Source organism: Ammospiza caudacuta, chromosome 10, assembly GCF_027887145.1.
Source record: "Ammospiza caudacuta isolate bAmmCau1 chromosome 10, bAmmCau1.pri, whole genome shotgun sequence".
Classification (NCBI taxonomy): Eukaryota; Metazoa; Chordata; class Aves; order Passeriformes; family Passerellidae; genus Ammospiza; species Ammospiza caudacuta.
Window position 1 is genome coordinate 14,811,725 of NC_080602.1, and position 12,067 is coordinate 14,823,791.

Sequence of the window (12,067 nt, forward strand, 5' to 3'; positions counted from 1 at the left end):
TGAGAGCACTGACTGTTTATTTTAAGTGAATTTTTCTTTTACAGTTTAGTGTAACTGGAGGTAGATGCAATATTAAGTGATTTTTTTTCCAGTGGTTTGAAATAAGTCATCTATGAAAATTATAGGATAGAGTACTGGGGATTGGAATCAGTTGCTTGAAGTTAAGTCTACATAACATGCAAATGAAACAACAAATAAATAACAGCAGTTTCTATGATGATTGTCAGTACAGTGTTGCACAGGTCTTCTTGGATGAAAGGCTGTTCCTGTGATCTCAAAACAGTAATGCCAACACTGCAAAATATTCCATGTACATGCTACTGGAAAAGATACAACATTCAGAGACAACTTTGCCATTCCAATTATTTCCTGTACAACTCAAATGATCAAAAGCAAGTTGAAGGGAATTACATGGCAAAGACTGTGCGATCTGTTAAGCAGGGATATATTTCTGACCTCGCAGGCAGGAGTTTCATTTCATGTAACTGTATGAAAATGGACACTGCCATTGTCAGGACTTCTGCCTTAACCACATCTGCCAGCCTCACTGGCAGAGCTGTTCAATTTGTTCTCTGCAGCAGATTCCTTTGTGGGAATAATGGAAGCTCCCAGCAACTTCAGTTCAAAGTATTTTTTACAATTCCATGATTACTTGATCAAATCAATGAACAAGTGCTCACTAACCTGTAACTGCAGACAAATACTGATAAATAGGCAGGACCTAACTATGGTTTATTAACAAAATTTTGCAGTAATGCCCTTTCCTTAGAAGTCTAGATCTGCAAAGGAGCAAAACCAGTCTGGTGTAATACAAATGGCAAAAAATATTTTTAGCAACAAAATAGAAAATGTTTTTAAAATAAAATCTTCAATGCTCTTTCTTTTAAATTTCCCACAAAGTTTGTTGAATAGATGGATAACCCAAAATACAGATACTTCTGTAAAATGAAATACCAATATTTCTGCAGATATGACCATGCACTGCAATATATCACTAGTAGATGGTCAAGAACTTAGAAAGAAAAATCAGATTACATGCTTTCTGTTTCCTTGGTGCAATTTCTTGCCAGCAGCATAAAATTTTCATATCAATTAACAGATTTAAGCATGTACTTAAGTCAAAGACCACAAGTAATTTTACTGGAGCAAGTGTGACTCTTTAGAAACTTGCAAGATAAGACTGTTCCAATGTCTTCAAATCAGCAGGCCTATAACATTCTGCCTCTGGCAGAACTGAATTTCTTTCAGGAAATGAAAGATACCAAGTAATGGGTGACATCATTCTCACCCTTCCCTACTGAGAACAGAAAGCTTCCCAAATGAAGTTGACACAGAAGTCGAAGCCAAGCCTCTCTCATCATGCAGATGTGATGGTCCTTTTAAAATCAGCAGGCAGGATTAACATCTGACCTCTAATATACAGAACACATACAATAAAACTTACACTGGTATTTAAAGGTACTTCCTGGCCCAGGAACTATGAATCTGCTCTGTAATGCATGAAATGTATTAATTTTCATTTGTTTTCCTCTTAGTGAAAACCCAAACATAGCATTCAATATAAACTTAAAGATTTTACATATCAAACGGATTTATATAATATTTGAAACTTTACAAAATAGTACTAAAGTAGTCAATAAAAAGATTAAATTTAAAATATTTACATTTTATACATAATTTCTCCTTACTTACAATTATTAAATAATCTTCCATAGTTTCCTTAATTTTAGGGAAAAGATTTAATAACTAATAACTAATTTTGAATTAATATCAGATGGCTTTTTACTTGAACAGAATTTTAGCAAAATCCCATTTCCAATGTGAAATATTATTCCCACATTTTCAGTAGCAGTTTATAGATATATAGTTTTATAGGTGTTTTATAATGCAATCCTGTTTTCTATAATAAACAGTGGAGATCTAAATAAGAAAATGGCACAATATGGATGGAAACATTATATTCCCAACTCTTAAATCCCTTTATGTCATTTGGCTTCTAGAATATCCAGTTTCTTGATAATTTATGTTATTCTTCCAGTACTTTCAATGAATTGAATCCGTACTTATTTAGATTTTTGTGTCATCATCTTTTGAGAAATTATTTCCTGAAGGTACTTCACAGAGACTATCACCATCCGTGCTGAAATCATCATCATCGTCGTCATCATCATCAGAATCAGCTAACACTTTGCTTGGTGACTTCTTCAGTCTACTAAAACAAAAATACACATATTTGCTATTAAAACACCACATCTACACACAGATAACTTAAGAGAAAGATTTCAACATTGACAGGCAGGATTTACATTTTTGAAGGATGTCAAAGTGCTGCAGCAGGGGTTATCATAGACCACATCTTACATGAAGGAAACATGCACAAGATCAAGCAGTCACATTTTCAAGCACCTCTAAGTAAAGTGGCAGAGAGGGGAAACTGTAAACTTTGCACACTGGGATGTTCACAGATGGCCAAGGAAAACTCACACAGGATGACTGTACCTCTCAGCCATTAGGGAAATTTTTACTGCTACAAATAGTAAGAGTGTCAAGTCCCACCACTTTTTTCCATTTTATATTCGCTGCCTCAATGACTTTTTTCAGTAGGGAGACCTTGGATAGAAGGCTGGGACACCTGGAGAGTTTCACAGGTCTGTGTCAAACTGTGTGTGCTGATGACAAACTTGTAGAGGAAGCCCTCAGTTTATGGACTACAGGAGCAAGTGGTCAAATGTGTGAGAAGTGGTGTGATACAGAACTGGAAGGTCTAACAACTCATCCTACCTTAATTCTTTTTTTGCAGTGTTAAGCTGTCCTTGCAATTGTTCATTTATGTCTAGTTGCTCTTCAAGTTCTCTCTGAAGTTTCTTTTTAGCATTTTCCAGTCTGTCTATTTCTTCTTCAGCTTCTTCAACTTGACGTTTCATTGCTTTCAAACGCAAGCTCAGCTGCAATATTTACATGTCATCTGATTAGAGGACTATTTTAACAAAGGAATTTTATTCTTCCAGCATCTCTGAGAGGGAGAATAAAGACAAAACTTTGCCAGTGTAGTGACACTGTAATCCTCTGCTTCAGAAATATTTGAAAGTCAGCATTAGACTTTAAGAAAAATATCGTAATACTTTTTTTTAACAGAGAAAAACCAGCAGCAAGCAAAAAGAGCTTTGGTAGAGTGAGACAGTATTATGTGATAGCAAGAGCTGGTTATCAATTACAACAGAGTAGAGTTATAAGTGTGTCTAAGTTAAGCAACTTTAACAGACAGATACTATAAAATACATTCCAAAAACCCAGAGGATTTATAAGATCATTTCTGTAATGGATGTCTGCAATTTGAAAGACACTGTTCATTCTTGAGGCAGAATATTAACTGTTGGCTCAGGTGCTGAAACAAACCATGTTTGAATCCACAAAGACCACAGTAATGGTAGAGCCCATTGCTGTTGGAACATCAGTGTGTGCTTAGACTTACAGCCTATATTTAACAGTAAACAGTTTTTTTCTTTAAACAAAATTTTATGGTGGCAAAACAGATTACTTGTTGGTATATTTATAGGATCAATAACTGTCTGTTATTTGCTTTATTTCTTAAATTAGCATTGCTTCTGTAACTTTCTTTTAATAATTTTTAAAATTAGTAACAATTTAGTACTAGACAAAAGCACATGATGCAATGGCAGCTGCAAAGATCACTAAATGGGAGTTCATATACAGAGTAATCAGAATCTACCCCTATTTGTCTTGTATCTTTTATACATGATGGTTTAGGATAGTAGGATTGATTTCAGATATTTGCATATTAGTCTTTCCTCCTACCTGGTCCTTCTGATCAGTCAATGACAGATGTTCATCATCTACTTGCAACATTAACTCCTTCACTTTTCTCTCAAGTCTGCGGTTACTTAGCTGGAAATTGACTCTATCCCTAGTAAAAAACCAAAACCAAGAAAAGACAGGTTTGTAAAAAAGGAACTGAAATGCTCCCAATCCTGATAATTTAATTCTTTAACAATCTTATAAGAATTAAATAAATACTTAGGCTCCCTGCTTGGATTTACTGATTTCATGCAACATATTGGGAAATTTGTTCATAAGCAGAAATGACTAAGGAGAATTTCTTCTGACATCATAGCAACATTTAGCAACAAAAGTATACTCCTCCAAGATTAAACATAGTGAACATGAAAATGGATGTTACAGTACAGTTAATATTTCTAAACCTGTTCCTGATATTAGACTTTTATAAAATAAGGAGCTATGGAACCATGTTAGCACTGTGCCCAGTTTTAAATTTTAAGACAAACTTCTACTGTGCTTGCAGTAAAAAAGAAAATTTGCAATACTTTTATGAAACAGTAACCATTTTAATTTGATGAAAAAAAACAGGTTAATTGTAAGAGAGATTTAATGTTAGCAAGAGGCCATAATAACAAGCATAAATGTGCATGCTTTGATCTCAACATTACTGGTTTTACCTCTCTTCATTTGCCAGTCGTTCTTCCAGCTCTGTGATCCTTGCCTCCATCTGAGCCACGAGTCCCTCCTTGCTGGATCGGTAAGAGCCCTCCAGGTGAAGGATTCGGCTCTTCAGGTCCTTGTTCTGGGGTTGGAACACACTTGGTTAATACACTCTTACTGAGACTGACAAATATCACCTTAACACCAAAGTCATGTCTCCAGGAAAACATGTATCAGTATGAACAGTGAGCAGTATGGTATTCAGTGGTCATGGAAAGTTATTGAGATTTTACAGTTTACTACAAACAAATTTTCTACTACTTTGGCTTATTGAAAAGAATTTACTGTTCAGCTTCAGTTCAAGTTTTAGGATTAAATGGACACTTAAACCTCAGGTAGTTGCAAGCCCCTTCCAGCAGTAGTTTTTAATGTGCCAATGTTTTTTTCAAATATTCTGTCTGATCTGTCTTATGCTACACCCAATTCTTCTGTAAAATTCTGTGTTCTTGCCCTGTAAATCACTGGTGTATGGCTAGAACAAGCAGACAAGGAAATTATTTATATCCAATACCGCTTTACTTCATCAAAGCTATTACTGGGGTGTCCCCCTACTTCCTGTGGTAACCCAGGGCACCTGGAGTATTTCTCTTCCCCCTGCCTTTCTTAACTCTCCAATGATATTCCTACTACAAAACAGCTGAAAAAAGATTTGTAAAAGGAGACTTTTTGCTAAGATTTACACTTATATTTTTCTGAAGCTAGGTAATGTAGGTTTTCAATGGGGACCTAGTCAAAGAATTGACAGAAAAAAAATACCCGAACAAATACAGTTACATGATGAACAGAAAAATAAAGCTCTTTGTTACAAAAATTCAAGGCATGATCTCAGGTCTCAAACACAGAAAAAAGGACTATGACAGGAAGATCAGAACTAAGGTATAAGAATGTACATAGTATATACCAGTAGGTGGCAATCTTTTTTCTCAAACAGTTAAGATGAGATCAGTGTCACATAATGGAAGGCACCTAATTAGGTGTGTTGTACTAGCATGTTCTCTAAATTCCCATTACAATCTGTTTTATGTCCTTCAGTTTTTAAATAATACTATGGCTTGTTGAGATATCTTTCCTCTGGATCTCACCTAAGGGCTATGATAAGTAACCTTGCTTTCAAAGACCACTGAGCTGCAGAAGAATTGTTTACTACTACAGAAGAAAACACTCAACTAAAATCCCAATTACTTTAAATGAAATCTTCAGCAGTGTTCCTGAAGGGCTGTTCAGCCTTGGCAGAACAGCTCCTCTGAAAGTGGTTATTTACAACCAGACATAATTACCTGTCTTTCCAATGAAATTTTGTCACACTCCAAGTCTTGCTTTATAGCTCTCTCCTGAAGCAGCTCTGTCCTCATTTGTTCAATCTATTAGAGAAAGATGACAGAAATTTTAATAAGAGACTTAAATTATATTGATCTATATTATACTGTATGTGTATATATAAACTACATATACCTATGCAATAAGCAATGTGTTCTTTCTCATAACTCAAGACATATACATGGCTTCAGATGAGCTTTACAGCTACAATCTTGGACAAAACTTGCTGCTTCAAGAAGTCCATGTTATTTCCAGTACTCATTCTAGGCATTGGATATTGTTGATGTTTACCATATATCTTCTCTAGCAAGGAACTCAACTCTAAGCTGTTCTATAAAAGACACATCACTTGGCAGGACACTGAGGTCTGGAACATCACATCCCTCTTCAAACATCTTTTCAGTTGTTTTCTTCATACCTAAGTCTTAACCTCTGAAATGGTATTTTACTTTTAAGCTTCTGACTTGTCTAAGTAAAGTTTCACTTTATTAAACACAACCTGGTACCTGCACACAAGTGCCCAGAACTCAGTGAAACACTCCACAGAGAATTGCAGTTTTCTGTACGTATGGGAGTAGTAAAATCTCTTCTTCAGCACTCTGCTGGATGATGGATACAAACATTGCTCCCCTCCTTCAGTCAATTTCATGTCTGTTGTACTGGAGGGGCACCAACTTCTAGATTTGGAGAGGGGTTGGGTTTTGCTTGTTTTGTTGAAAGACAACTTTTTCTACACTTTCTGTTAGTATTTCTGCTCCATATTCAACAACCACAGGGAAGATATATTCTCCATGTGTAAAATGTTAAAAAGCTACCTAATCAATACAGACTCAAGATAAGAATGCAAAATTAGTTTGTTTTACCTCACTATTGGATTTGACTGGAAAAAAAATTGAGCTCAGAGAAAAACTCCAAGCTACCTAAGAGCTGCTACTGAAACTTTGGTGCTGAAGAACAAAGTTTTTATGGCTTTGGAAATACTCATCTTGCTTCCAATCTTTCTGAGACTCCCTGCAAATCTCTAAAGATACTTTTACAGGCACAGCAAATGCTACCACAGCATTTGTGGTTTACACTGTACAGGGCATTTTATGATAGATATCATCTGGGGAACACAGTGAATATCTGTATCAGTTACTGGCCCTGCAAAAAAAAAGACTGATAAAGATTTCAGTGGCCACAGCACTCTTCCCTGCTTTGCATCAGTTACACATGAACTTGCATGAACACACCATCCCAGTTAAGCAACTCTCAGTTACAGATTTCTCTCAGTAAAGGACTTTCAAATGTCATTGGGAATTCTTGCATAAAGCAATCCAAAAGCAATGTTAAGAATGTGAAGGTTAAACAAGTACAGCAGATGAAAATTTGCCCTAGGCCTTATTTTTTTAACCATAACATAATATTAAAAGATACACTTTTAGTTAATTATGGTTAAAGGAAGTAATTTGCACTTTTTCTGGAGCTTGTAAATTGATATATGAATACAAATAAGGGCATCAGCACATGCAATTGCATATGTTATGTCACAGGATGGGGACAGAGTAGCAGAAGGCATTCCTGAAAACTGAGGTCATAACACCTCCTGCAATACCAATGGCAGCACGTGGCTGTGTTCTCAACAGCTGGGTGATTTCTTAAAAGCTCTCATTGTCACATGGAAGCCTAATAATAACAATGTTTTATATGTTGTATAGTAAAATATTATCTAGTAAAGTATTACTTTATAGACACAAATTAGAAGCACATGTGTATAATAGCTGTATTTATTAATGAAATATATGAAAAAAGTTATAATGTGAGGGATTACATAGAATTTATTCTGCTGTAATTGCTTTAGCAAGACAGACACAGGGAAAAATACAGCTAAATTTGTGGTAAAATGAAGGACTAATAAAAAATGTAGCTGTTAACTGAAGAAAGGGGTTTTGTTTTATGTAGGAACTTGCTTGATGGACCACTCTGAGGTTCCACTGTGCTCTTACTGTGCTCAGAGGCTGTAACAAATTTGTGCAGCCTTCCCAAGATTCAAACTAAGGAATTATTTAGAGGACAATTATTATATTTCCAAGATGACTGCTACAGTTGTTGGACAACTCTTGCAACCTCACAGAAAGGTAGTGGGGGAGAGAAAAAGATCTAGGTCTGATTAGGATCAGTAAGTTACATACAAATATCTACAAGAGCTTGTTAAAAGGGCAGCAGATAGAATTTTTGCTGGAGGAAATATAAACTGTTTTATCTTTTTCTCTTTTTCAACAGTTAAACAGTTTTAAAACACATAATTAACATGCACAAAGGAGAAAAAGAGTTGTGTGACAAAATGTGCTTGAAGTTCCACTTATTTCACAGCAGTGAGATGTATCAGTTTCATGGCCATACTCTGTGTATGTACCATGTGGGACTTCATGTTCCATGTTCTACCCTTCCTATGGCTAATATCTCATAACTGTGTTAAAAGAATAAACTATTTCTGCAGCTTAAGGGAACACTTATCACAGCTGGATTTGAAGAATGCTAACAAGAGAAAAGCAACTGTATTAAGATTTTACAGAGCTTTATCATTTTGTGCCATCTTTAGGATTAAAAGCAGCTGTTGAATTCACAACAGTGAAAGCAATTTGATTTCTAATAATAATGCAGATGCCATCAGTATTGTTTACCATCTCACAGGTTTACAGCCAATGTTTCCTGTTAATTCCCAAGTAGTGTGTGTAATACATATATATGTATATAATAGATACCTTAAACAATTTCCAAGTATGTGACCAAAAACCCCAATTATTAATCAAGAAGAGAGTTAAAGCTAAAAAAAAATCCCTTTGATGCTTCAAAATTGAAAAACAACCTTCATATGCATATTTTCATTTCTTTGCTACCCACAGCCAGTGCCAACTAAAGAACAGCTCTCCACAGGGAATACTTTACCAAAAGGAAGTAGATTATACGGGTCAGTGTAATTTTATCCCTATCTATTTATTCTAAAATTGTCATGAAAACTAATAAGTCCATTTTGCACACTTACTGGAAACAACTCTAAGGTCAATAGACTCTTGCTTGCATTGTCACAGAACACAAGAATTATTGAGGGTATCACGATGATTTTTCAATTATGTTTGGAAAGTCAATATGGCAAGAGATACTTCATTTCACTTGTTCATAGAAAAAAATCACTTATTAAAATATAATTTTGGTTGCCCCTGTTCCCCATGCTTGTCCCTGCCCAAGGGCCTCTTTAGACTCAAAGAGCAGCTGAGTGCTCTAGCTTTCTATTTGTGTCTGTGTTAGTGTGGTTTGAGCATTTTGGTCTGTCTAGATTTACTAATACATCAGCATTTAAAAACTAATAGGATTTGACCCACTTTTCCCGAACATTTTTTTCTGTTTCCACTCTGCTGTGGTGCTTCTTAGAACAAGGCAAAAGGAGATGAGAACAGTGTGTCATGCAGCCATTCAGATTCAAAAGGGTGTTTAAATTAAGAAAGAATAACATTTCATGGCAAGTGAAATGTGAACTATTATTCTTGCCAATGTTTATTCAACCATTCAGCTTTATGTAAAATAGAACCAGTTGTTTAAATTTGTTTTTACTGGAAATTTCAGTATTATAGTTCGTTATCAGTATGTTAAAATAATATATTTATAATAATAGTTTTTAAAATAAAGAGGAATACAGATATTACCAAAATAAATCCATTATAATTTCTCATGTCATTATGAATGCTTAGCAGACCCTGAAATACTCTGTAGTAATTTGACTACTTAGTCATTCTGGCATAAAATCAAAACAAAGCAACCTTTATAACTCATGTGTGAAATGAGAAATTCCAGACCTCAAAATAAACATGTCTTTTACCCATTATGTAACATTTTAGTCACCAAACTGTATTTTAGGTTTCCATTCAGTTAGCAAATTAACTTCCATGGCAGCTATGACTAAAGTACTTTTATCCCAGGCACAGGCACAGACTGCAGTATTAAAGGCTTCCTGATTTCACAACAGCATGACCCCACATTATTACAGGTCCTTTATATTCTGTTTCACCCACTGACTCTGAGTCTGAACAATATCAACAGAACAATAGCAGAAAGTTTTTATTACAATCAAATAGAGTCTCAATAGCCCGAGTTCAAACAAAGAAGTAATGGTGCTTTGGTGCTTCAAGGATGTGTGAGAGAAAGCTGAGCTCCACCTCACTTTAAACTCTCCAGATGTCTCAGTGGAACACACAATTTCATTGAAAAGACACAGAAACTAATATTTTACTTTCTCTTCTCCCTCTGAATCTACAGCTATTCAAAAGAATGTCAGTAGTTGTAGGTTTTTTTTCTGGAGAAAGAGAAATGAGAACAGAACAGATTATTGTGGGTACCTCAATGCTAATTGTCCCCTGAGCTTCTAGGAATTACTGTGAGCTGTAGTACTTCATGGAGAGTTACAGCAGCAGATATGCTGTAAGGAGTTATGCATCAGTTTCACATCTTTCAGAAAGCAAAAATAAGGCAAAGAACATTATCTGGACCATGATATTCCAAGACAGCCACATCATTGTATTTTTTTCCATGAACTATTGCAACATTTGCATGATCCTGACTACTCAGCCATGCATGTCTGGCTACTTTTGCAGTAATTAGGCCCTATATTCTACTTTACTTGTTTATTATAAATCTTTGTTATAGGACCTACAATTTCTTATTTCAGTTTTTTCAGAAATCTTGAATAACATTATTAAGGCCTCTGTCTTCAAACCAATGAACTCCTAATTCTCCTAAGACTTGGTAATTTGCAACTCAATGGTCTCATTTCCAATGAACTCACACCAATTACCCCCACCTGCACTTTCATGGGCCTTACTGAAGACAGAGGTAAATGTTCCTTTATTTGACAGGGCATACCTGGATTACTTTTTATCTTGACTGAGGCCTCATCATACAGTCTCCACAACTTCTTATAGAGGCAAAATCCTTTTTGTTACTTGTTTGAGTTACTATGATAGTTCTGACTTAGCTTGGCAAGTATTACTTTAAATTTTCTGCCCCATGAGAAACAACCTCATTAATAAATCCTTCTTCTCCTCTTTCTGGGCTATCAACTTATATTACATTTCTGGAACAAAAGACTGATGCTTTTATGTGGAAAATATTTTCCAGTTGTTATATGTTACATGTTCTTATATGTTAATAAGTTTTTACACATGTAATGAAAATAAAATTTCCTCTCTGTTGAAACTGGCTAGCGTTCTTAGTTCAGCTGATTTTAAATAATTCCACAATTTCCTGAAGCTCCTCCTCTTCCTTCTTTGAAATTAAGAGTCTATTATGCTGAATTACTTTTCAGCATGATTGAAGTAGTGATCTTTCAATATAAGAGACTCAACAACAGCCTTACTAGTCTTCAGTCTTTATATATAATCCTGTGTCTGTTTTCCAGTTAGAATAACAGGAAAAAATGGTTTGTGATGATGTTGAGGGAGCATATTTCAGCATTTTTGTGAACCTTGGGTTTTCTGGATTTACATACTCTGCTCAAGTATAGCATATAAATCATATTGCTAATAATTATTTAGTTGATCAATATTGATTGTGATCCTAACAACACTTTTTCATAGAATCATTAAGCAAAAGCTGCAAAACTTGTTCAAGTACCTGTTCTCTGCACCTGCTGATTCTCTCAGACAACAAATCCGAATTATTCTTTTCTTCATCAAGCTCAAGTTCCAGGTGAGACAACTTGTCCTAAGTGGAACAAAGAAAAGCAACCTCAGCACACATTTCCATCCTCTTCAGATTGCTATCAGGGCATTCTTCTTTAAACTGCAAGGATCCAAAGTGTCTGAAAGACTAAGCTTGAAAACTGAAATGTGTCTTAAAACACACAGCAAAAGGTAGATAAGGCTTTAGAGTGAATTTGTTTGACAGAAGTAAAATAAGTGTTTTGTTTCCTTTTTTTAAATCACTCAACAATTTCAAGAATATAAGATAAATTCTGCAATATTTCTAGAGTATTTTTGAGTGTCTGCATTACATTATACATTTGGAAGACAAATTTCTTTTTATCTGAGTAAAATGACATAGAGATGTTTGTTTATGAAAGTCAAATGACAGCCTAGTTGAACTGAACAGTTATGAACAAGTAAAAAGTTAGAGGCACAATGTTTTTCAGACTCTTGAAATGAACTGATATCAAAGGCTAAACAAAACTTACACCTTTAAATACTTTTGAAGTTCTGAA

General features: G+C 35.0%; 1 protein-coding gene across 2 annotated transcripts in view; it reads right to left on the reverse strand.

Moving 5' to 3' along the window:
* CGNL1 (cingulin like 1) overlaps nucleotides 1-12,067 on the reverse strand; it is a 54,721-nt gene continuing 42,654 nt past the window's right edge. The window contains exons 14-19 of one of the 2 annotated variants that reach the window (XM_058811033.1): nucleotides 11,482-11,571; nucleotides 5,796-5,879; nucleotides 4,476-4,600; nucleotides 3,817-3,925; nucleotides 2,782-2,945; nucleotides 1-2,209 (exon numbers count right to left, since the gene is read on the reverse strand). In XM_058811033.1, coding sequence (XP_058667016.1) covers nucleotides 2,068-2,209; nucleotides 2,782-2,945; nucleotides 3,817-3,925; nucleotides 4,476-4,600; nucleotides 5,796-5,879; nucleotides 11,482-11,571 — 714 coding nt within the window. In that variant the 3' untranslated portion in view covers nucleotides 1-2,067. Of the gene's footprint in view, nucleotides 2,213-2,781; nucleotides 2,946-3,816; nucleotides 3,926-4,475; nucleotides 4,601-5,795; nucleotides 5,880-11,481; nucleotides 11,572-12,067 lie in introns of both variants that reach the window. The other variant, XM_058811032.1, reaches the window with a different exon arrangement.